Source organism: Copidosoma floridanum, unplaced genomic scaffold, assembly GCF_036245765.1.
Source record: "Copidosoma floridanum isolate Cflo_tuat_1 unplaced genomic scaffold, Cflo_Japanese_pri ptg000021l, whole genome shotgun sequence".
NCBI classification, from domain to species: domain Eukaryota; kingdom Metazoa; phylum Arthropoda; class Insecta; order Hymenoptera; family Encyrtidae; genus Copidosoma; species Copidosoma floridanum.
In genome coordinates, this window is record NW_028321898.1 from 33,086,519 (window position 1) to 33,110,410 (window position 23,892).

Genomic DNA, 23,892 nt, shown 5'->3' on the forward strand with positions numbered 1-23,892 from the left:
TAAGCGAGAATAGGTACACGTATACATATACAACAATTTACACATTTTATACTTTTATACGCGAAATTACATTCGTACGAATGCGCTCTTCTACGTCTGATTATTTTTATGGATAGTCTCTACATGTACTCTATGTACCCCAAAAGCTATGTAACATTCTCTTTCCCAACTTTCCCTTTTCTTCGATTATTGTATGATAGTACGAATATTTTATTAATATAATTGAACAACGTTACCTTATTACTATCATTATTATTATTATTATTTTATTTTTTTATTTTTTATTTTTTCTCAAAAATGATAATACTTTCGAAAAAATTCACGGTTTTGCTTTTACATGTAAATGAATTCATCAACGAAAGTAGGTATACACGTATTTTTTTCGAAAAACGAACGGTGTTCTCGCAGCTGTAGGTGACAAAAATAAAGAAAAAATAAAAATAAAAATCAAGTATAAAGAAGAGAGTGAGAAAAAGAGAGAGAGAGAGAGAGAGAGAGAGGTGACACGAGTGCGCGCTCCGGGAATATTATTTCTGGTAGCGACACTCTCTACGCTGTGGTTCAGAGAGTGGACCGTGCGAAGCTTTTTCGGTATAGCGGCGCTCTACACGTCAACCGAAATAACTTGCAAAGTGTGAAAACTCATTTGTACGGAAGGCTCAGTCGGAAAAATTAAATTTTTTTCTTCATCATTGACGATTATTTATTATCAACTAATTAAAAATAAAATCCCTAAGCCTTTTTCCCATGCATGTACATACGAATGATGTATTATGTAACGTACGTGCAAGAGAGAGAAACGTTTAAAAATGTCGTACCTACTGGAGACTGTACCTACCGATCCAATTAAATCGGGGCTGTGCTACAATTTGATTGATTGAAATATCGAATTTCATGGTCACTCGGTTCAGTTATAGATCGTAGGGATAAAAAACACTTGATACTTTTGATATAGCCTAAAAATACCTTCATGAGCGGGAACCCGCGGAACGCGCCAGCCGCATTTCTATACACCATAATACCCTAGGCTGGCGCTGCGCAAACTTCTTTTTCCGTGACACTGGGCTTTACCCATTATACTTAGTTAAATTCTTCTTTCTTTTTCCTCTTTTTCGTATACACGAATCGATATGATTCATGCCTATTTCATCAAAGTGCAGTTCTTTATTTGTTTCTCTTTCTTTTCTTCAATTTCATCGTGGTGAAAACACTCAAGTTCATCGTGAGAGACAAATTTAGTTATAATCTTTGGAGGCAGTCTATAGAGTATCCGATGGTCAGACGGAGCAAAACTGCCACCGAGAAAGAGTGAAAAACTACCACTGACCCGCCAGTCTTTGAAATTTCCATTGAACGCCAAACGTGCTGTGTATATCCATACATCGGGAGATCCCGTAGCCATGGCAACCTCTCTCTCCTCTCGCTCAGGTGCAAGTCTACACGTACTCATACGCATGTATATATAGGTTTCGAGCTCTGTCGCTTCTCTTCCACTCCGTTCACTGCCCCTCTGCAATACGAGTGACTGCTGCACGATCATCGTAGAATAAAGCATCGCAGGTCACGGCCGTCCAACTTCTTGTTACAAGTATAGGTACATCCCCCTTCCACCCAACTCCCTCATCTTCACCCTATCAACGCTACGATGTATACACATATAAGCGTCTGTCTTCCTGTATCTAATTCGGCGGACGGTAATTCCTAATCGACGATCTCGAGCAGCAAAGAACGCAGTCGTGCGCAGAGCCCATCGTCGGAATCCCTGGAGATATTATTGATTTCACTTTCACCTCAACGCCTTTGATACCTCGTAGTCGTCGTCTCTCGATAAAATATGACCCAACGACGACGGCACAATTAAGCCCCGACTCCGTTTGCCGTTGGGGCAGGGTAGGAAGAAAAAAAATTGGGAGCGAACGAGCTCGGGTGGCCGTAAGTTAGAGCGAGAGATGCGTACCACGGCGCATGTTAGAGGATCGATAGCGGTAGCAGCAGCAGCAGCAGCAGGACACATCCCCCTTTTCTCACTCCCATTCTAACTCTGCTACGGCTACCTCCGTCTTTATTCTCATTCCACCCTACTCCTCGGTGTAGCTACTACTACCGCGTTACATCTGCGCGGTGGATATTTGCCGTTTACTCTTCCTGCTTCCAATTATTATTCCACGACTGGCCAGAGTATACCTCAACAATCCTGCAAGGTCGATTTTTTTTTTTTTTTTTTTTTTTTTTTTTTTTTTCTTCATCGTTACCATCCCTTCTGTTCCGCTCTTTCGGCACTTTCTTCTTTCTCGTTTGTAGTTTTTATCTCGATTTACTTGCACACCGTGTATTTGCAAAATTTTTTTTTTATTTCTTTGCCCAACAACGGCATCCGCAGAACTGACAAGTATACCACCACGCCCCTCCCCGTTGCTATCCAAATCATTGACGAGTCCTGCGATATAAAATTCCGTGCAATGGCGTGGCTTCTTATCATCCGATGTGATGATAAGGATGCTGAGAGAAGGCAGTGCGAAAGGCTTGTTTTCCTTATCTTTGGCATCATCGTAGTCGTCGGGGGCTGATATTTTTATTGGCATTGGCACCCGCGTCCCGTTATATCACAGCTGGCCGACGGGGCATGTAGAGCCCACCCTCGTCATTCGATCGGTAGGTTGCTTAACCAAACGGGAGAACGCGCCGATTGAATCTTCGTTCGACACTTGCTCGGGAAAATTGATGACAAAGATCCTAAACGTATACACAGTACTTATGACGCAATAGCATCAACAACAACGACGCCGTTACTTTTAGCTCGTACTCCTCCTCCCTTCTTCATACACATCAGGGTTCTTCCGGTCGTCGCGTATGCTTGTTCTCATCCCCGATTGAATGGAGATAATAGAGCAACAGTAGCTCGCCAATGCGTCTCCAAAACCCAAGATGTCATAATATATATATATTTTGCTCCTGTATCGGCTGGAGTGCGACTGTGCGACGCAAGAGTATATTTACACAAAAAGGTTGGCTCCTCGGGGCGCGTGGTGCCTACGTTGTATACATATGGGGGATGGACGAGTGTATACGAATTTGTCGGCCAAACGTGCCTTGGGAGCTACTACCCGCAGTAGGCAAACATTCACGAAGAGAGAGAGAGACGCCTCCGGCTGTCGCGTGTGTATCGTCGAGTCGAGGGACCACCGACGCAAACAAGATTATATAAGTGACTCGCAGGAGGGCGGCAATAAGTGGGGTTTGCTAATACATACATACCAGGGCAAATCCCGGCGCCGGCGTTTCATCCGCTGTCGGTGTCCTCATGTATTCATGGAATATCCTAATTGAAATTCGAGGACAAGCAGAGGCGAGGGAGGCCACGACTACTCGCGAGAACTTTTCAACAAACTCCCTCGCTCGATTCGACTTGACTCGCGGACGGCGAAGCGTCGGCCGATCGAATTAAACTCCCGCGAACTTTCGAGCTTCTCCCCAACACCCACCCATGGATGTAACATGTCGGACACTGGTGGCCGGGGATAGGAAGGCGCGTGTAAATGAAAGACCCGCACCGCGATTGATCACGCGAGCCCCGTTGTAGGTATAACCCGAGAGGTAATAAGACACTGCACGTGCGTGTCGTCGAAATGGTGGAAAGCAGCGGGCCCGCATTCCGGGCTGCTGGCGCTCGTAAAATGCCAGGCACTCCCGAGAGTCTCGGGATCGGAGAGTGCTGGTAGGTATAATAATAAACTCGATAGCTGCTGCACTTGGCCGTCTCTCTATCATCCACCTTCCTCTGTGTCCAAGTGGTGCAAAAGCCTACGGCTGCTGACCATACACACGTGTACAATATATATATATATATATATTGTATCATCCGAAGCCTCATTGTCGGTCCATCGGGTGTGTGGTGCAGGTAACTTGTTCATTCGTTTATACTTTCGTTGATGAAAGAAACCCGTTTTTTCAACAACTTTTACACAAGCAGCTCGGGGAAGAGGCAAAGGTCCGGGTTAACGGAGACAGAGCGAGGTCTCGTTGCACCGTTGCTTGCGGATGCGTTTCTGCATTAATTAGCATTACATTTAGCCCATGGACGCTCTAATGGCCTCTCTCTCTCTCTCTGTTTGCATGTGAGCTAGTGGTGTACGTGCTTTTAGAGCTCCACGGCCTCTCAAAAGGACCGCTCGTCGATTTTTCGTCCTGCATTCACAATACACACGTGCACGGTCGTTGTTATCACGCCAAGTATATTTTATTGTTTACCCTTGACCTCGACGTTGCGTAAAATCTCATTAACGTTTCGATATCCCAATAATCCCCCACCCCGAATCTCTTTCTCTTTTCTTTACGTTGTTACTCTTTACATCTCATTATTCGGATTAATAAGGTAGAGGCCAATTGGCAATGCGTCATTTCCATGTGTGAAAAAAAAAGAAAAAAAAAGGAAAAAAAAACTATAGTAATAAAACTCGAGATATACATTCCAAAGATTTATCACGTGAGCGTTGAGATTGTCCTCGTCTCGGTTGTACCACCTGTGCAATGGTAGTCATATAGTTATAGTAGTAGTACTATGGGTGACGCGTCAAGTAAAACGTATGGCTTTATCACGTATCAGCTGAAATTTAAAACGCATATGAAATTTACTACGTGAATGAAATTCCAGTAGGTATAATCCTCGAAAATTTATGAATAGCGCATATGGATACAGGATATGAAAACTCTTTTCCAGTTTGCACCGAGTTTGCATTTGCACACGCGTGAGATAGATGTATATATAAGTACACACGGCAATCAAGAATCCTTTGCTAAAGTATACATATATAGGTAAAGGTGGTAAAAAAAACTTGTAGAGAGGGAGAATGGCTATTAAAAATTATCTCCTTTGAGATTCCGATCCGCGTGTAGTCTCGCCTAATTTAACCGAGATAAAGTTCGGACCTCGCCGTATTGTATATATATATATATGTTGTTGCATTGTACACCGGTGTATAGGTATACAGCGAGGCAAGGCGACGAGGCTTCATTAAAAGCCAGAAGCGGAACAAACGGGAGGACGTTAAAAAAGAAGCAATTTTAATTAAGCCCCTTCTCTCTCCCTCTGCATGTACACGCATGCACGCATCCATGGGCTGGACGGTCGTGGCAATTTTTTTTTTTATTTTTTTTTATTTTACCATGGCATGCTCATTTTTCCCGCTGCTGCTGGCACGCCTGCTCCTCCCTTGAAAACAGTGCAGCCTATTCACACACGACGCATCTTTTTTCATGGTTGCAAATTTAGCGCGATCGAGTGAACAAAGGGACCCTACTAGTCAAATTGGAGGGTTTAAAAATATTATTGCGAGCTTGTGTGTCTGCGGTGGTACGTCGGATGACACGTAAAAAGTCAACCGTGAATAGCTGTAGACCCGTGGGAAAATCGATAGTCGGTACAGGTAGTAGTTGGAGGGGGAGGAGCTTTGTGGCGTTTACACGAGTAAATGCCCCGCGAACATCACCGATGGCCCATCAGTCGCACGAGTCTGGCCCTGTGGAGCCGAGACGTGTTGCTCTAGTATACGTATAGCTCGCCCGTGCATGACAAACTTGCCCGATAGCGTCAACTAGCCGAACTCCGGAGGTGGAGAGAGAGAGGCTTCATTAGTCCGGTGTCCCAGAGCTCCTCGCCAAGCCATTGCATGGATACGTGACGAGTTGGATCAGGCGCCAACAGAGACCGATGCTGCTTGCCCGTATACTACTTATTTTCGCAGCAAGAAAACGCACACGTCATTGTATAAAAATATACACTCCAAAGTTTAGCTGCAATTTTTCTCCCGGCTTTGTCCACTTTTTTTTTCTTTTTTTTTTTTTTTTTTTCTCCCACCAAGTTTAACGGGGACTTGGCATATTTTTTACTTTTACCCGCACGTTGTAAGTATGCTCCTCTTGGTGAAATCATAATAGAGCACGCTTAAAAACATCCCGTGGGGCAAAAGAATCGGGACAAGGACGAATGTGCTTATACATTTTTATACATTTTAAGGGTATTAAAACTTTGTAAGAGCATCAGGAGCCACATTTTAATTCAATAGCAAGCTTTTCGAGGATAAATTTACTCCATTATTTAATGTTGCAGTGCTTTTTCTTTCGCCAAAACAACTTGTTTTGTGTTTTCGCTTCATTTTCAGGTGCAGCCAGGGACGGTAACAGATATAGCCATTATGTGTATCTCGTATTATTTCTCGTGGGGAATGATGATAAAGTGGCGCTGTTTCCTTTTCCTCTTTCTTCCTTTGCTCTTGTACTTGGCACGTGCAATAGAAACATTATCAAGTAACAACATGAAAATACGGAACGAGAAAATTTATTGTGATTAAATGGCAAAGAGCGAATGTAATTAATCAAGTACAGTTCCATGTACCTATACGTATACCATCACTGATTAAGGTAATTTGCAAAAAAAAAGGGCAATTAGCGAGCCGGTGGTCGAGAAATACCGAGCATAAGTTGAATAAGGAGTGAACGTATAAGCCAAGTACATTAACATATGCACACCAGCTATCCTGAATTAATCGCTGTATTCAACGCCACAACATAATATTATATAGTGGTGCGGCTGATGATCCCAGATTTGCATATGAATGTCAATTACATGCAGAGTAACGAGTGTAGATATATATTTTTTCCCTCTCGGTTTTTTATTTAATTAGTTTTTAATTGCTTTTCTCCTCCTTCGGTCACTTTAAAATCAAAATTCAGGCTTTCATCCATAACTGGGACGACAGGAATAATCGACGTATTTGGTATTAGTTTGATTTGACTATAGTTTCTCTCTGCCCGGCTAGCCAAACGAACCCCGAAATTTCATTGCTGTATACAAAGCAATGCTCGTTTTTATTTGTCATATCGGTTAAGAACAGAAGCGTGCGCGTAATTGCGCAAAACGATGGATATTCGAGAGACGACGAGTACAAAGCACAAAAGTTTCCAAAGTGGCCTCCCATGCACGTGGTACATATATTTACAATATATACCTGATGTGCACGTACGCCCAAAGTGCAGCAGCGGGTGTTAATGGGACTCGCGCGAAAATCCAACTAATTACACTAGAACATTTTCCAAACTATGGGCACGTTGGTGTATCTAATTTGCCCATTTTTCACATCTTTATTCCCTGCAACCCCCCTCCCCCCTCTCCCTTTCTCCCTTTTGCAGGGCAGTGCTGAAGTTAACGTTGAACTTTAAGTAGACGACGTTGCGAAGAGAGAAAAAAAGAAGAAGAAAAACTTTCAAAGCGAGCGAGGGGCGCTAATTGTATTTTCTCAATTTTGACGCTCAAAGGTATGGTGGAAAGGCTAATTACAAATTTTTAATGAGGATCCTATAATAAATCCATCGGTTCTAGACTTCGAACAATTTTTTTAACTTTATTTTTCATTGTTATGTAATAATAATAATAATAATAATAATAATAATAATAATAATAATAATAATAACGAGACACTGGCGTCCAGCTTGGTTAACTCATTGAACGCTATAGGTATGAAGGGAAAAAATATAATTCACGCGTCTGTCAGTGGTAGAGAGACAATAGCTTCGATAGTCGAGCGATTGATTCAACTTACATTGAAATTGGTTGAAAAAAAGTATCAACGGAGGCAACGTTTTTTTACTGACTCGATTGGATCCCACCTAGCACGAAAAAAACCCTTTCTGACGCCAGACAAGCTGGACTCAAGTGCGAGACAATGGGATGGCTGGTGGATTATTTTAATTTAGCGACAAAAAAAATTGCAGTAAACTTTTATCCGTGGCTGACTGTGGTTGCCATGTGAGAGCGTACCTGTACTTTTCATTAAGTCAGTAAACGTTGCCAAAGTAGAAAAACCACCCTATCAAACAATGTAACAACATAATATTATATTGTGCTAACTGTCACAAGAACATTCCCTTAAAAATCCAAGATCAAACGCGGTACAGCTTCAGTAGACCCAGGCTAGAATAACAGTTATTTCATTATTTAATACGCGACATTATTATTGCTGCGAGTTATATTTTAATTGTGTCTTCCGGGAGCAGAGGGACTCGAGGAATTTCCGCAAAGAGGGTGAACGAGAAGCGAGAAGTCGAGACGAAGTGGGCTCGAGTCGTGAATGAGAATTGGCCCTTTGCGTTTATGATTCCGCCTGCACCAACCATTTTTTTCCGTCACCGAAAAAAAAAAAAAAAAAAAAAGGCTTGAATTTTTCATACATTTTTGAATCTTTTCTCGCCGATAGAGATGCATGATTTTACAGATTCATCAAACTTGGTGTTACCTCCTCACGAAATAAATTCACAGCCTTGCGTCAGCGTATTGTCTGCCTCTACTATCTTCTACTATCCGCGTATTTCTCCGTCCCGCAGTCTCGTCGTTGCAGCGTAGACAATAAACAGTCAGGATCAAGCGAGTGCCTTTCAAGGCGCTATTATCTTTCCACTCCTGCGATTCCCCCCGCCCTTCCCTGCCCTACCGTGGAAATGAAGTCTACGGTTTAAGGATCTCGTTGACCTCGTTATTTCGGATTCTGTTTGCCCGAGTCCACCTTCTCGCGAAGAAAGGGTCCTCTGCCCTCGTTACGGGAGTCATTAAATTTTTTTGTTTCGCCAAGCTCAGCATCGGCGAAAATGCTTCTTACCCGCGCGCCGAATCAGCAGTAGCACTTCCCGGTCGCTCGAGACAAAAACAAAACGATGCGCTTCGTCACCAGACGAGCAGATCATTCACGAAAAGTTATTTATTCGTACGGAAAGCTGCGGTGGAGAGCATCGCATCTGAGAATCGTATCCCATTCCTCGCAATGTCCTCGCGACAAAGAAGGACGGTGGAAATGGATGGGGAGCTAAGCGAGTGGAAATGGCCACCCCTCGCTCGGAAAAAAGACAAAGATTCAGGAATGATACGAGTCCACCTCCACCCTCCAGTGGGTACATCTAATATCGGATCTAGTCGCTCGTACGCTGCGAGAATCAAAACCACTTGAACGACGAGCCTTAATCCCCAAAAGGGACGGTTCTCCCCTATTGTTTAGGACCCGTCAATTTCTGCCTCGGCTTGTATCTAGCATCTATATCTGAGTCTTTTTCCGCGCTATCCACGCTACACTATTTTCCCAACGTGTATTGGACCAAAACTGATAGGTACTCCAAGTCTGCTGAATGCGTCTCCTTGCAAAATAACGATTTCGTTGACAAATCACGAAAAATGTATGAGTACGCATTTGTCACCATTTGTAACTATCGGTTGAAAAAAAGTAAAACAATGTACCGCAAGTCTATCGCAAAAGCCTATATCTCTCGCGTACTCTGTGCACCAATGGTGTGCGTTTTTTAGCAGCTTTGAAAAAAAAAAAAACTACCTACGCTCAAAAACTCGGATGAGCGCTTTGTACTGAAAAATAAAAAGTGCCGCGAAGGGCAAAACAAAGAAATCCCGGTCTCTGTGCCCGATAACCCCGAGTGGAGATGTGTACAGATTAATAGTCACGGCACCCTTCATTTGTCAAGCTTCCTCTCCCGTTATCGATCGTACGTTGGTACAATATTATCCCAATGTGCACCTCTTTGAGGCAAGAAGTTCTTTCATTGTATGTACTCGGAAAGAAATAGACAAGGCAATGGCGTGTCAAGCGAAAGATAAGCAACAATAGGTGGTACAGGCTTGAATGGAGCCCAATGAGACGAGGCACCTATTGTCTGGTGGGTGCGTTGGTTCTGACGCCGCGTAGCTACGTGAAACAACAACCTTAGTTGTAATCGCTCCTGCTGAGCAGCTACTAAAAGTTTTGGGGATTTTTCGCGAACAATGTTTTCCCTCGTATTTTAAACGAGCTCGCAAAATCGAGAGTTTGTATAACTGTACTCGACCTAACTTATATCTTTGAGTGTCATTTTTTTTTTTTTTTTTTTTTTTTTTTTTTTTTTTTTTTTTTTTTTTTTTTAGAACTGATGAGGTGACGATATCGATAAATTTCAGACTTTTAGTTTATAGGACGAAGAAAGGATAAAAAAAAAAAAAAAGAAAAAAAAATAATGAGCAAACGAAATTGGATATTTTTATGATGATAAATATTACTTGCGAGTACATGCATACGACGACGACGATCGACTTTAATAACGAGAGGGGAGAGGGAGCACATACGTATAGTGCTTAAAATCGCGCCCCTTTAAATCCTCATCTTCGGTAAGAGGTGTATACATGTAGGAGGAGGCGGAGGTGCACCATTATGGAGCGTTAATATGGGAGGGGGGAAAGAAAGGCGTAGTCGAAGAAAAATGGCATTTCACTTTTTAGCCTCGGCTTACTTACACTCGGTCGATCGCGGAAGCTAATAATCGAAGAAAAAAAATTTTACAGGACTCGTTGGGTGTCGAGAGAACCCACCAGAGCATCCACATAATCACGTACGAATGCGCTCATTTCAGCAATCGTAAATAGAGTTTCAAAGGGGATGAGATTGTCAAGAGATATTGAAGCGTCGGGGCATTTTAGAGCAAATGAGTAAACGGAAGAGTTTATTTGAAACCAGTGAGATCATTGGTCACTCCGAGGAAGATGGAGGAAAAAAACAGTTTGATCGGTCGACCGTACGACTGAAAAAAAATGACAGGCATGGGGTATATAATATTGTACGTACAAAAGCAAAGTCAATGAGCGAGATATGTCACGCTTGTATAACCTACAGACGGCACGAAAGCACAGAGGTAGAGAGAGAGAGAAATCTCAGGCGCAGCTGCAACAGAAGAGACAGGGATATTCATCTTCATCGTTCGTTCCTCTTCGGGTGTATTAAGACCGGTCCTTGCAGTGCACTACCAGTCCGCCGAGTGCCCTCGAATGGTCATGTCCATGTCTATATAGAATACAGGTGATACACAGGTTGAGTATCCGTATGCTGGCTGCCCGAGAGGATCCAGCTGCTGCAGTTGTAGTGGTGTCCATCTATATACACACGACCTCTTACGATTCCGTGCCGGTATATGGTATGGAGGCTCCACTAGGTATACCTAGTTCCGGCAAAACAACGGCTGACCGCACTCGACTGTGACTACTTGCCTGGGAAAACCTTAAATATTGCGCTATTGCGCCCCCCCCCCCCACGTGGCGCCAACTTAGCCACTGTTGTCCTGCACCCAACCCCCACTCCCTCCACCGCACACGCAAAGAGTGGGAGGGAGAGCAGCCCGCTTTTGACACCAACTTCAGCAGCAAAGCAGCGGCGGAGTAAAAGTTGGCTCGCCCGGCTAATTTTCCCCTGATTAGACGGGAGAGCGAGGTAACTTTGTTCGCTGCATCGTCCTATCTTACAATCCTGATGAAGAAAAATTTCGGCCCCTCTGGAGTTTTTTAAATCCCCTCTCGTAACAATGGTAAAACAAAGGTTACAGCGCATTAGTTACGAAATTAAATGAACCGTTTCTGAAGGTCAAAGAAAAAAAAAAAAAAAAAAAAAACGAATTGGCAATGTTTGGGCTGCAGAAACGGCCGTGTACTGATCGAAACGATCATTGTAGGTATATCGTTTCTCCCTACAGTTCTCCTTACGGGGCACCACTACGCGCTCGGGGCACAATTGTTACTACTGCCTGTACAGGGCTCGAGTCCTACTTGTTGCGAGAAACACAGTACTCATTGCTACAACATTCGCACCGTGGTACTTACTGCGCAGGATATTTTATTACAAAATACTGCGTGTTCCATCATAAATCCACAAGCAAACCGTCATAGCCGTAAATTGTATATGTTCTTCCTTGGGGGTGTGTAACAAACAAATTTGTCGCAACAGCTTTGTTTTCACCAACATAGATAAGCGAGATTGAAAAATCACCAACGCAAAGAGATTTCGAAACGCCATGGAAGTAAGTAAATCTGTAGTGACACGATGTTACCTATAACTTACCTGTGCCCGACAACAGTCGGGTAAAACTAAAGAATGGAGGAGCCAGTGCGGACGAGTAAGGATTGCACGTGATGAAAGGAGGGCGAGGTAACGAATGAGGCATATGATCGATATAATCGCGCTTGAGCTCGGATTCAGTTGGCGTGTAGGGCCGGCCTTGCCGCTATTACATTTGGCAACTCGATGAGCAATAGTTCAATTTTCATCTCGCGCATTGGATACAAACGAGACAAAATTCTGCAAGGGTAGGTATACGCATCACCTATGGAGAAAAATATTTTACGACAAAAACGTTAGCGACATCGTCGATCGGTGCTGCCCGCAAAACGCAAGTATACATTTTATTTTGTTGCTGGGATTTCCCGGGAATCGTCGGCTTCTCTTCCACCCCAACGACGAGCGTTATTGTTTGCCTTTACCCTTCTCTCTATCCCCTCCCCCACCTCTGTCCTCCTAGCCGCGAGACTCTTTCCTCCGCTATTTCCTGCGCTTTTTGCGTGGCTCGGCTCTCCCTCTTCTTCTCGTTCTCCATGTGTGGCTCTGCATGTCTTTGGGTATGTATATATGTATTTTTCATGCAACTGTCTGCGAGACGACGCTCCGAGTGCACATTCGACGGGCACTTGGCGTTTTGGAGAGAGAGAGAGTGTGTGAGTACAAGAGTTACAGCGTAAAACGACAATCAGTGTTTATTGTTTATTTTCATTTGTATCGCGAGTCTCGTAAAATTTTTATCAACCTGCACTGTACTTGTACACTTTCACTACAAAATTTACATATTTATATAGGTACCGTCAATCGCATGCTTATACGTGTTTCCTATAAATGTTTTTTTTTTTTTCCCACAGCTGGTCCATCGGTGAAATCATGACTGTCAACCGGGGAATGAGATTATCAAAGTAATTTGTTTTTCATCGGAAACCCGCGAGCTACTGGGATAAAAGTATAGATAGAAAAAGTTGGTCGGTCGATCGGTCGGAGGTAGAGGGGATGCAACCAAAAAAAAGTTGGAAAACTCGTTGCATTGTTTGTTGTTTACTGGTTTGACGGGTCCCTGCTAATCCGACAACACGACCAAAGCACGCGAAGGCTCTTCCATTTCCTCTTTCCCCAGCTTTATTTCTTACACTCAGTTTTTTCATTTGCTGGGTTACTCCCTCATATTATACACACCGTAGTAAACCTACGCCCTCGAGATGCATCGAGACAATGGGGACGATTTTTTGCGCTCTAGCCTTTCATCCGCCGCCGGCTAACTTTCATTTATCCTCTCAATTTGTATGGAAAAACGAACTCACCTCCTTCTCTCCATTTCTCAACGTCAAAGTCAAGCTATTGTTTCTATTTCATTTTTGCGCTTATAATGGACACAGCAGTGAGTTTGACGATCTTGGCCACGAAAATAATAATTTTTATCCACCATCATCGGTGCTATTAACGTTGAAAACCAACAAATGACCGGTATTTATCGGTATATTATTTTATATTTACCGGTGTATATATATATATAATCAAGTAACGCAACTTAATATTTTTATTATTGCTGATCGCACGGGGTAATGCAAAATCGTTTCCAGTATAGAGTGCAATGTGCATTCAATGGCCTGTGAACGAGGTGGCAGGCATTACGTACTTACATCTACTATGCAGTAAATTGCATGACGCGTATATTATGGGTGTTGTAAGGGCATTTGTTAAAGTAACGTTGATTAACTTCAAAAACTGTTACTGCGCCCAAAATAGCGCCGAGAATCCAACAACAATCCCTCTCTCTCTTGTTGTTTACCAAAATTCTCATTAAAATTATTTCGTGGTGCAAGCATGCATGGACGTACGTTCGTATACGCACATACATCGATGCACCTGCCCTTAATCAATCATTAAAGAAGAAAAAAAATTCTGGGTGTATCCTTTGAGCGATAAATTCTTTTTAATGAGCTAGGGGAGCTTATCTATGCACTTCGAGTAATCAAATCTCTGTTAATCTTGCACCGAGAGTGAGCAATTTAGATGGGGTCCAGCGAGCGAGTAAGCAAGCCTAACATAACAGGCAACAGCTCGTGCCGAGTGTCGGGGAAGGAACGAGAGCCAACAGCGTGAAAACCAAGGGACGCGCTTTAACGGAGATGGGCCAAGAGTCCAATGACAACGACGACGACGAGGCGGCGTAAACAGGAAAATGTATACATCTGCGTGTCTGCCCAATTTTGCCGAGCCTCGCACGCGTTAGCCCACTTCCGTCCTAAACTTACATAGAAGAAGAACACGCGAGGGAACATTTCTCTTTGTGTCTGTCTGAGTGCGTTCGACCCTCCCTCCCCTCCCTCCCTCCCCCATGTTCTGGGCGTGCTTTTCCCAAAGCTGCAAAATCAGAAAGCTCGACGGCGCCTTTCTTCCTTTCAACCCTAGCCGCCCTTCCTTCCGCACCCCGCGCCTTCAACACGTAGTAACATCTTCTTTTGCTCGTCAATTTTATCTCCTCCTCCTCCTCCTCCAATGCGAAATTCGACATCTCGCTGTCGTCTGTGCATACTAATTAGATACTCCTTTAGAAGCGAAGGGATATAATATATCCCGATAGATAGATAGATATGTATATATATATATCCCATTGAGCCGCAGATGATGTCGGAGGTAGCAGTGCCCGGTGCAAACAGAAACTTTGTTTTCGAGTGGGGATAAGTGCTTTCAGCTCGAGCATTTTGTACAGGCCCAGCGAGTTTTGTATCAAGCCCCTCAAAGCGCAAAGGTTCAAGTTGGAGTTGTCAAAGTCTGTTCCGTAAAAGATTTAGAGATTGGAGAGCACGAGCCCCCCTTTTTTCCCAAATCGCGGCTCGAACGAAGCGTACACAAAGAGGTGAAAAAGAATGGGAGTGAGGATGGTGATCCGCATGCAGTTACCTTGTTCATCGAGGCCAGCAGCTGATTGCACTAGAAAAGGCGGACGGCGCCGGGGCGCCGCCGCGGGACTGGCAGCAGAGCGTTGGCTGCTAGAGCGGCCCGGGCTGCACGTCTAGCTCCATACCGACTCCTTCCACTTGAACATGTTGGACGATCGTTGATCCGGCGTTGGCGCTATCGCGGGCCCGGACTGCCCCTCCTCCTCCCTTCAACGGATGATCGACAACGGTAGGCCAGCCGAGGAATTTCACCGGGGCTGGCACACATGAGACCCGAGAGAGAGAGAGAGAGAGAGAGAAGAAAAAATAAATTGGCCGACAACAAACTGACCTCGGCCTCAACAACAATAAAAAACAACAACAACAACAACAACTCCCGGGTCGTCGTCACATTGTTCGTCCTTTGGTGCGCTCGGCCGCAAGTTGCCGGCGCGACTGAGCCAACACCACTACCGCGAGAACTAGGAAGCGGAAGGAGCTTGCAAGTGGCGCTGATGGAGGAGGGAAAAGGAGGCCGAGCGGAGGAAAAGAAGAGGAGGGCCGGGTTGTTGTGCGAAACTCGGGGACGGCAAGGAGGGTGGGAGGGAGGGAGGAAGGTGGGCGAGAAAAAGAAAGAGAGATGCGGAGCGCGTGGACTGCCTGGCGTAGGACACGTTGGCCCGGCCACTGCGCCGACACTGAGGCTCCGCCGCAGCTTCGGACTCCTGGTGCGTCGTTGCTTTGACCCCCTCCCCCGTCCCCCTACTTGTATATCTATACAGTCTCTTCTCGCTGGATCCCGGCTGATGCTGCTAACGCCCCTCCTACATTCACTCCCCTCCTCGTCTGAGCTGAGTTACCCCCCTCCCCGACGCGCACACGCACACGTCATCGCACACCTATATACGTAATAAGAGAGTAATGCTCGCATGCAACCATGAGAATTACCTTTTCTGCGTTCATTGTCTGTCGCATATCATTATCACCATGACCGCCGTAGCCTATCGTACGAGATGCTCTCGATCGCTCGTGCCCCCTGTACATCTCTATATCGCTTGCCGTGCGTGGCTGTAAACAGATACCTCGTTTTATCTATCCAGAATAGGTACACGATTGCGAGAACTCGCTGCTTGGCACAATGTTCTTTACCCTCCATGGCCCGTATCGTTATACGTAGTTCTACCCATACAAAAACCGATGGCTCTCTCTCTCTGGCATTGTTAAATTACTACTTTTGTGTTTTCATTCTTTTCATATAGCCCCCTAAAAACGGTGGGGCAAGCACGCGCAAGTAGGAGTGGCCAATTAACTTTCGGCCTTACGTCGCGGGCGGCTCAACCACCAATAATAATTAAACATGTAATTAAATTCTTTTGCACACTGCAAAAAGTAATGTAAAAAAACGAACGACTACCCTGGGAAGGAGCTCCTCACCCACGTGCGCAGCTTCAAGCATATATGTATATGAGACGTGGCTGTTATTTTTGTTTGTATCGATTTTCGGTGCCATCAGCTACTCTTACAAGGGAGTCGGAGGAGCTCGGGGGAGCTTTCGAGGGGACGATTTTAAAAAAGCAAAAGAGAAAGAATTCCGGGGCTCTGGGGATGAAAAATTCTCCCTCGAGTGGAAATATTAATGAGATGGTAGCGACCCGAAAATGAGTGGGTGGTATCATCAGCCATGGGCGCCGCCGCGCTGCCAAAAATCTTGAACGCAATGTAAACACGATACAGGGTTATTGGAGTCCTGGCGAACGACAGCCTCGGGACCCCATTCACGCGCCCTCCGGCCATTGTACACAGCCTCCCACACCCCACTTTCCCTCCCGATACGCGTGTAGCAGATTATTCCCTCCACCTTCGTTCTCGATTTCCCAAACGGTGTTTCGTTTTGCCGTAAAAAACGGAGAGGAAGGGCAGAGAGAGAGAGAGAGAGCCATTAAAATTTTCAGGGGCTCAATACATGTGTAGCGCGGGGGCACGGTGGCAATTTTCGGCAGGAAGGAAAGATTTACAGGTGTAATCTGGCGCCCGACATTTTCCGGATAATTCGTCGAGATTCGCGGAACTTCGGGGCTCCCTGTGTCTATTTTTGTCGACGAGTTTTTCCGCACTCGCTTACTCATGTAACCAGGTTTATGGAATTTTACGATTGCATCGATGATTCAAGCTTTTTTTTTTTTTTTTTTTTTCCTCAAACCAATGATCATTCGTAGTCAAGTACAGATTGAGAAATTAATCCACTAGCTGGTGGCCGCTGTAAGTCGATGGGTCACAACTGTGGAGTGAGTAAAAAATAGCAACTCCAACGAATACAATATATTGATTCGTGATTGGGTAATTTTATTAAAACCTGATAAAAGAGGTCAATTGGATGGGAGTTTAGCGTTATTTATGGACTATGTAGAGTATGAGGAAATACACCAGCCGCGTCGATGGAAATCCAAGCTCTCTCCGATGTGCAAAATACAGAGGAAATGCACTTGTGTGCAAAATTGCAACCTGAAGTGCAGAGGCAAGAGCGAGAAATGAAAGAGAATTATAGCCCGTGGCGTGTACATCGGTATACCCATATACGATTAAAGCACGCGTGGAAGATTAGCTACGAGCCCACATAGCAACTACAACGGTACGCTGCAGCCACACGCAGTAACATTGTTCCTCCTCTACTTCTCAGCCTCACCTGACAGCCAGCAATCACGCATCATCGATCTAGATAGATGACGACGACGACGACGACGAAAGCTCGTGCACAGCGGACAGAGGGCTCACGCGAGTCCTCGACTCTGGCTTTTCATTTCCGGTATGGCTGGGCGGGGGTAGGTAGTCACGGTCGCAACCCTTTCCATTCTTGCTCTGCCCGTCCACCTGATGCCGCTCTTCTACGATCCTATACCCGATGCCTTGCCACCCCTCCCTCCTTCTTATCGATCGATTTTTGATGCACCGTCCTCCTTCATAATTAGATGGTTACCCCTGCTCTTCCTCCCCTCCACCACCCCCCCAAAAAAAAACAACCTCTCGAATCGAAAGCGCATCTTTTACCCATTTTTCGAAGCTCCATCGAAACGGTAAAAGCTCTGCATTTGCATTCGAGCGACGGGGGACGATCGATCCGTGATGCCACGGACGAAATAAATTACTGGTCGCGCGATTATTAATATTTTTACTGGCATGTACACCTCCTACTATACGTACTTATGGCTCGCGGATGTTCTGATCGACGATCGTAAATCGTGCTCTCGATAATCATTGATGTGGGTAAAAAATGAACAAACATCGTAGCATACGTATAGGTTAAACCATTTTACTTTCAAACTCCTTTTCAAGATTCCCAGGAGAAAATTCCGAGAATTCGAAGGGATGAGTCGATCGAAGCTCTCGAATGTCCCTTCGGCGTTGAAATAAGCTCGACTAAAAACCGATGGGTTCTATGTTTGTTTTGGTCACAAAAAGTTGTAAAAATATAACGACGAGCCATTAAAGTCCATCATGATCGGCGAGGGAGCTAAAACGACAAACTGCAGTTTCAACTTGTTTCTTTTTTTTTTTTTTTTTTTTTTTTTTTTTTTTTTTCAAAAGAGTGCAAGCGAGCGCTCAACAGTAACTTTGTGGAGGGCGCACGTTCCATATAATTACCTACGTATTCTCGTAGGCTCAGCCATCCGGCGAAAAGAGACCGATGAACAAAAGGAACATCAGAGTAGAAGAACCGCATCGACGGGGAAGGAAGGAGAGGCAGCATCAAGGGGCAAAGGAACGTCTCACTTTTCAAGCCTCACCCTCCGTATAGCGAGGAGACTCTTGCAAACCGATAGTATATACCTCGACTATCTGACGCAGTACTTGCCAACTCTCTGCCTTCCACCACTTTTTTTTTCTTTTTTTTTTCCTATCCTCTCAAAAACGACTCGTGATAAAATTTTCCAAACCCTCCACTTCCACATCTGGATGGAGTGAAAGCACAAATGCAACGAGAAATAACGAACCCGTACCCCCCACTCGACGCTCGATAAAACATAATGCCGAGGAGCCAACACTCGATCCGAGGGATTGCAATCGAAGCACGGGGGACACGCCAAGGACAGCTGTAGCTCGTTATCGGGCCGGAGGTGACGACGATTCACGCTTACAGGAGAAAGGTACGGCGAGGCTCGCTCTCCGCTTACAACCATCGGAGGGATGGAAAAACAAAAAAAAAAAAAAAAAAAAAAAAAAGAGTGCAAAAGTGGAGGGAGCGAGGCGATAAGATAGGAGTGCCGGTTGCGTGATTCAGGCGCGTCCATCATCGGGCAAGTTTATGGCGGCAACGCTGTCCGAAAATAGAGCCCGACCCTGAACCACCTATCTCCCTTCCTCCCTGATAACAAACGCAAGCGTTGACCTTCCGTTGCTGCTTACAGCCGACCGACCTTTCGTCCTTACCCACGACGATGTACATCATACCTACAACCCTCCGCGGGAGCGCATAGATTTTTGCGCGCTAGGAGTGATAAGTCGTCATTGGTTCATCATCGATGTCGTCACCACCGACGCCCAGCCAATGGAACAAAAAAAAACCTTTTGCGAAATGTGTTAACTATGAGGTCGGCGAGCCCAAGGCTTTTCGGAAGGTCTCTCCTGCCGACCTTTTTTACTTTGCACTGCGTTGCATGCACGCGACGACTAGCTCGCACATAAAATAATGGATATCGTGCTAATCATCGGGCCAAGGGAGTTAGAGAACAGGCGCTGCAGTTATCGATGATGCGTCGGCGTTGGCCTTCGCGCGTCCCTCCACGACCAATGGTAGGTATACCAATGCGCGCCCGAGCTTTGATAAATAAGGCCGATGACGTGATAACCATGTTTGCGAAGGAAAGGGTTGGCTCAAGTGCGAACACTGGCGATCGATTTTTCGGCACGACTGCCTCGCAAGAGGTTCTTATATTTTCACCAGAGCAAAATATCCAACAAGTAACGAAATGCAATTTTTTCGTATTGTACCTACACTCTTGAACATTTAAAAACAAATTTAAAAAAAAAAACGAGTTTTTTGCCCATTGCAGTAAAAAGTTGACATTTTACCATAATGGTACCAACATTCATGAATCGAAATAACTTGAAAAATCCATACTTATTATCTTATTAAACTTTGAGCTCTGATAAAAACATAACAGTCGTTAGATCTCGGATGTAAAAAATTTAATTTTTTTTTTTTTTTTTTTTTATTTAGAGTACTTTCATGTGTGTGTGTATTTCACGTGTACGTATTTCAATATAAATCCAAAGTATTACAGATCGGTGCATGTATTGTATTATATTATTATTATTATTATTATGCACACATGGGTACCAAAGCTGTTGGCCCCGGTAATTTGGCGATAATGTTTTACTTCTTCTTCTCCGGAACTTCGATGCCAAAGCAATCGGATATGAAATTGTCCGTGACACGATAGAGGTGTTGGGCCAAGTGCACGAACTGGTGGGCCTCGTCGGGGTAGATGAACTGCTCGAACGCGACGTCGTTCTCGGCGAGCGCCTTCGTTAGAGCCATCGAGTTTTGGAAGTGGACGTTGTCGTCGCCCGTCCCGTGTATCAGCAGGAACTTTTTGCCCTTAAAGTTTTTCGCTCGCCTCATGACCGAGCTCTCTTCGTAATTGTTTAGATTGTCGCTCGTCGTTGGCAAGCCCATGTAGCGTTCGGTATATATCGAATCTGATCGAGTCGGTTTTTCATGCAATTGCAAATACGAGCGTTTAATTGTAATAAGTGACGTGTTGCATGATACTTCTTACCGTAGTACATCCAATTGGTGACCGGTGCCCCCGAGTGACCGCACTTGAATACGTTGCCCCTGTCTTTGGTGAGGATTGTAGCCGCGGAATATCCACCGTAACTCCACCCACCGATTGCCGTTCGATTCCTGTCTATCCAGCTAAACCGTTCTTGCAGCAATCTGAAAAAAAAAACATCAATTAAAGGAAATCGAGTTTTTGACGTACTTAACGTTTACGTGAACCAACTTTGTGGCATCTATTTGGTCCTCCATCTCTGCACTTCCAAGATTCCTGTAAACCGAGTAGAGCATCGCGGTGCCCCTGGAATTGGTGCCGCGGCCGTCGATCTTTGCCTCGATGATGTTCTTAGCAGTGGTCGCGAACTTGTCGTATCCGACGGAAAAGTTGTCAATGATGGCTTGGCTCCCCGGGCCGGCGTAACTGATGGGCGTAACAGGTCGCGAGGTCTCGATTATTTCGATCCTCACACGCCATTGCCTTATAAACAGTAACATTACACTTACACGTTGACGTAGAGAGGGTACTTTTTCGAGGGATCGAAATCCTTGGGCAGCTGCAGTCGCACCCTTACGTCGAACCCGTTGAGGGGAAAGGTCAGGTCCATCTGTCGGGGCAGCACTCGCTTCGCGAGCATGTGACGTAGCGCGTGGTTGTCGGACCAGGTGTATAGCTCCGTACCCCTCGAGTCGTAGATTTTAATGATCGCTGGATCCGGGCCCGCGCATGTCATCACGTAGCGCGAAAAGTCACTCGAGAATTTCACCGAGCTCACGTACTTGCAGTCGTTGCCTGACAATTTATTAATTTATTTTTCGTTTTACCCGACCTGCAAGCTCTTTGTTATTGTTTTCCATCGATTGAGTCTCGTACCTTCGGGAGTTTTCAGCTTGCAAGAGACACATTTGGGCTCCGGTCTCAGATCCTCGGGCTCGAGGTTGACTTCGTAAAGGTGCTTCTGGGACGGCTCGCCCGGCGGACAAGCAGTGTAGTAAACCACGGCTTTCGCCTCGCTGACGCCGACCAACGAGTGCACCCAAGTTTCGCCTGGACTCAGGTCGAGCTCGTCTTTCAATGGGCCATTATCGCTGAGCGTGTAGCGCGTCAAGTGGCCAAATGAGCCCAACGTCTTGTTCTCTGTCGCGTTAATTTCACGATTTTTGTGTATACTCTGTATCATTTTGTGTGGGTATACATATATTACACGTATGCGTGTATGTACGTATATTTATCTAACCGACTGGTTGATCCCTCAGAATGAGAACGTAGCCTCTGTGGTGCAGGGGAGCATTGGCAGGAAAGAGAAGCCAGCCGCCCGTCACTTTCTGCTCCAGGAGGAGCTGCGGTTCCTTCGCGGTGACCGGGTAACTGATGATTTGCGAATGATTCTGGACTCGATTGGTCCACGTGGCCACTACTGTTTTCTCATCGAACCACGTCACGGCGTACAAAATGGCTTCCCTTCCATGGAAGAAAATCATCATTGTTTTTGCCGTTCTTTCTATTTGTGTACAATGTACTACATTATTTATACATATTACGGATGGTTCTCTGAACTTACGCTCCAACTATGTGAACAGGTGCTTTCAGGGAAATCATCGACGACTGTTTGTCTTTCAAATTAATGACGTTCAGCGTGACGTGGGGATTACTCGCCCCGGCCTTTGGATACCGGAATCTCTCCTCGCTTGGATATTGGTCTTGCAAATCGCCAGGAGTGCCGTACCTCATAACCACCGCTTCGGGGACATAAGAGTCGTTAAACGTCCCAAAAGCCAGATAATCGCCATTTGGCGAGAGCCAGAGTGCTCTGTCGGTAGAGTAGACCTCTTCTGTGGGGATACGGATTAAGAGAGTGGTTTCAGTGGTATCGTCCATCAACGAGACAAAGAGGGGCTAATAATAATATTAACAATAATCACCTTCGTAGACCCAGTCGGGGATGCCATTGTAGAGGGTCTGCGATTTTCCATCAAAGGTCAGCCGACGCGTTTCACCGAGTTTCGCTTGGTAATGGTAAATGTCATTTTTAAAAACGTAAATGAGTTCACTGCCCCGTGGCGCCCAAACAGCCACCGATATTAACTGACCGTCTTCCAACGGCTTCAATTCTCTGTGGAAATTTTACGCCACATTAGAATATCAAAAATTTCATTTCATTTCATTTCATTCCTTACTCGCTTTTCACGTTGTAAATGCTGAACTTGTTCAAACTCGAGTGTCTGTATACCTTTTTGGTTGAATTGCGCAAAAGCACGAAATTACCGTCTGGGGATATATAGTATTTCATATTTTCTTCATCATCCTGTTAAAAAAAAAAAAAATACAATTTGACATTGTGTTTCATTATACATTTCTTTCCGATTAAATATCGAATGTATCAACTACAATTTGTCGACGATTGACGTATTTTATCTGACCGATAAATAGATAAGAAATTTGAAACCAACGTTAAATGTACACCAAAACCTCAATTATTACCACACTATGTTATGACATATTTTCTTGAAATTAATTTCTTACTTAGAGATTTTACTTATAAGATACTTGCCGTTTATCTGTTTATCTACTTTTTACCGATAAAGCCTTCTTTTTAAAATAAAAGTGTGGACAAGGAGATTTGATACTTGAAAATCCTCACTTATCTTTGTACAATAATATAAATTAAATAAGAATAAATTCAACTCACAAAAATGCTACTGTTAGCAATGACTTTGCTGCTCTGGGCTTTCACGTCAAATACAAGGAGCAGTTCGTCGATTCTGTAAAAAATTTCGGTCTCTGATATCCAAGTGCCATTAAATGAAAGGCTGGTGTAGGCATTCGATGCGATATCGTCGAGTGAAAAAGCTTTCCTTTCGCCCGATCCATCTTGCGATGGAGCTTCGGTAGTGGTAGATCGAGCGGTCGTCAAAATTATCAATTGAAAGCACAAAAGCCCAATCAACTGAAATTCAAAGCACAGTTTCGCGTCACGTGTTTAGCATGAAAAAAAGAAAAAAAAAAAAACAAAACAAAAAAACTATAGGTTATAAAAAATTTGCCAAAACAACCATTATCTCACCTTGGGATAAGTCATTGTTCTAAACTTAGTCTCACCGTCCACCCAGAGCCAGTGAGATTTGCTACACACAACTGCGACTGTAGGAACTGGTTTTTCGAACTGGCTCTATCACTCGCTCACGCTTTATACCACTCAGGGCTAATCATCAGAACGATCTAGCATCTCTCTACTGTTAACTACCTTTTATCGCCGTGATTGTGTATATAAGTGCGTCCTCCTTCCCTTTACTCGGTCTACTGCCTATCTTTTCTTTAACTCCAACT

The 23,892-nt window shown here is 44.7% G+C and overlaps 1 protein-coding gene across 1 annotated transcript; it reads right to left on the minus strand.

The window, feature by feature from the left end:
- Positions 1 to 20,019: 20,019 nt before the first annotated feature.
- On the minus strand, positions 20,020 to 23,892 carry LOC106643006 (venom dipeptidyl peptidase 4). Its single transcript, XM_014357959.2, has 11 exons — positions 23,630 to 23,892; positions 23,255 to 23,512; positions 22,743 to 22,870; positions 22,488 to 22,678; positions 22,127 to 22,397; positions 21,803 to 22,026; positions 21,439 to 21,702; positions 21,072 to 21,357; positions 20,794 to 20,988; positions 20,566 to 20,726; positions 20,020 to 20,485 (listed from the first exon to the last, which is right to left on the minus strand). Exons 1-11 carry the CDS (start codon positions 23,642 to 23,644, stop codon positions 20,160 to 20,162), a joined length of 2,319 nt encoding a protein of 772 aa, XP_014213445.2. The 5' UTR covers positions 23,645 to 23,892; the 3' UTR covers positions 20,020 to 20,159.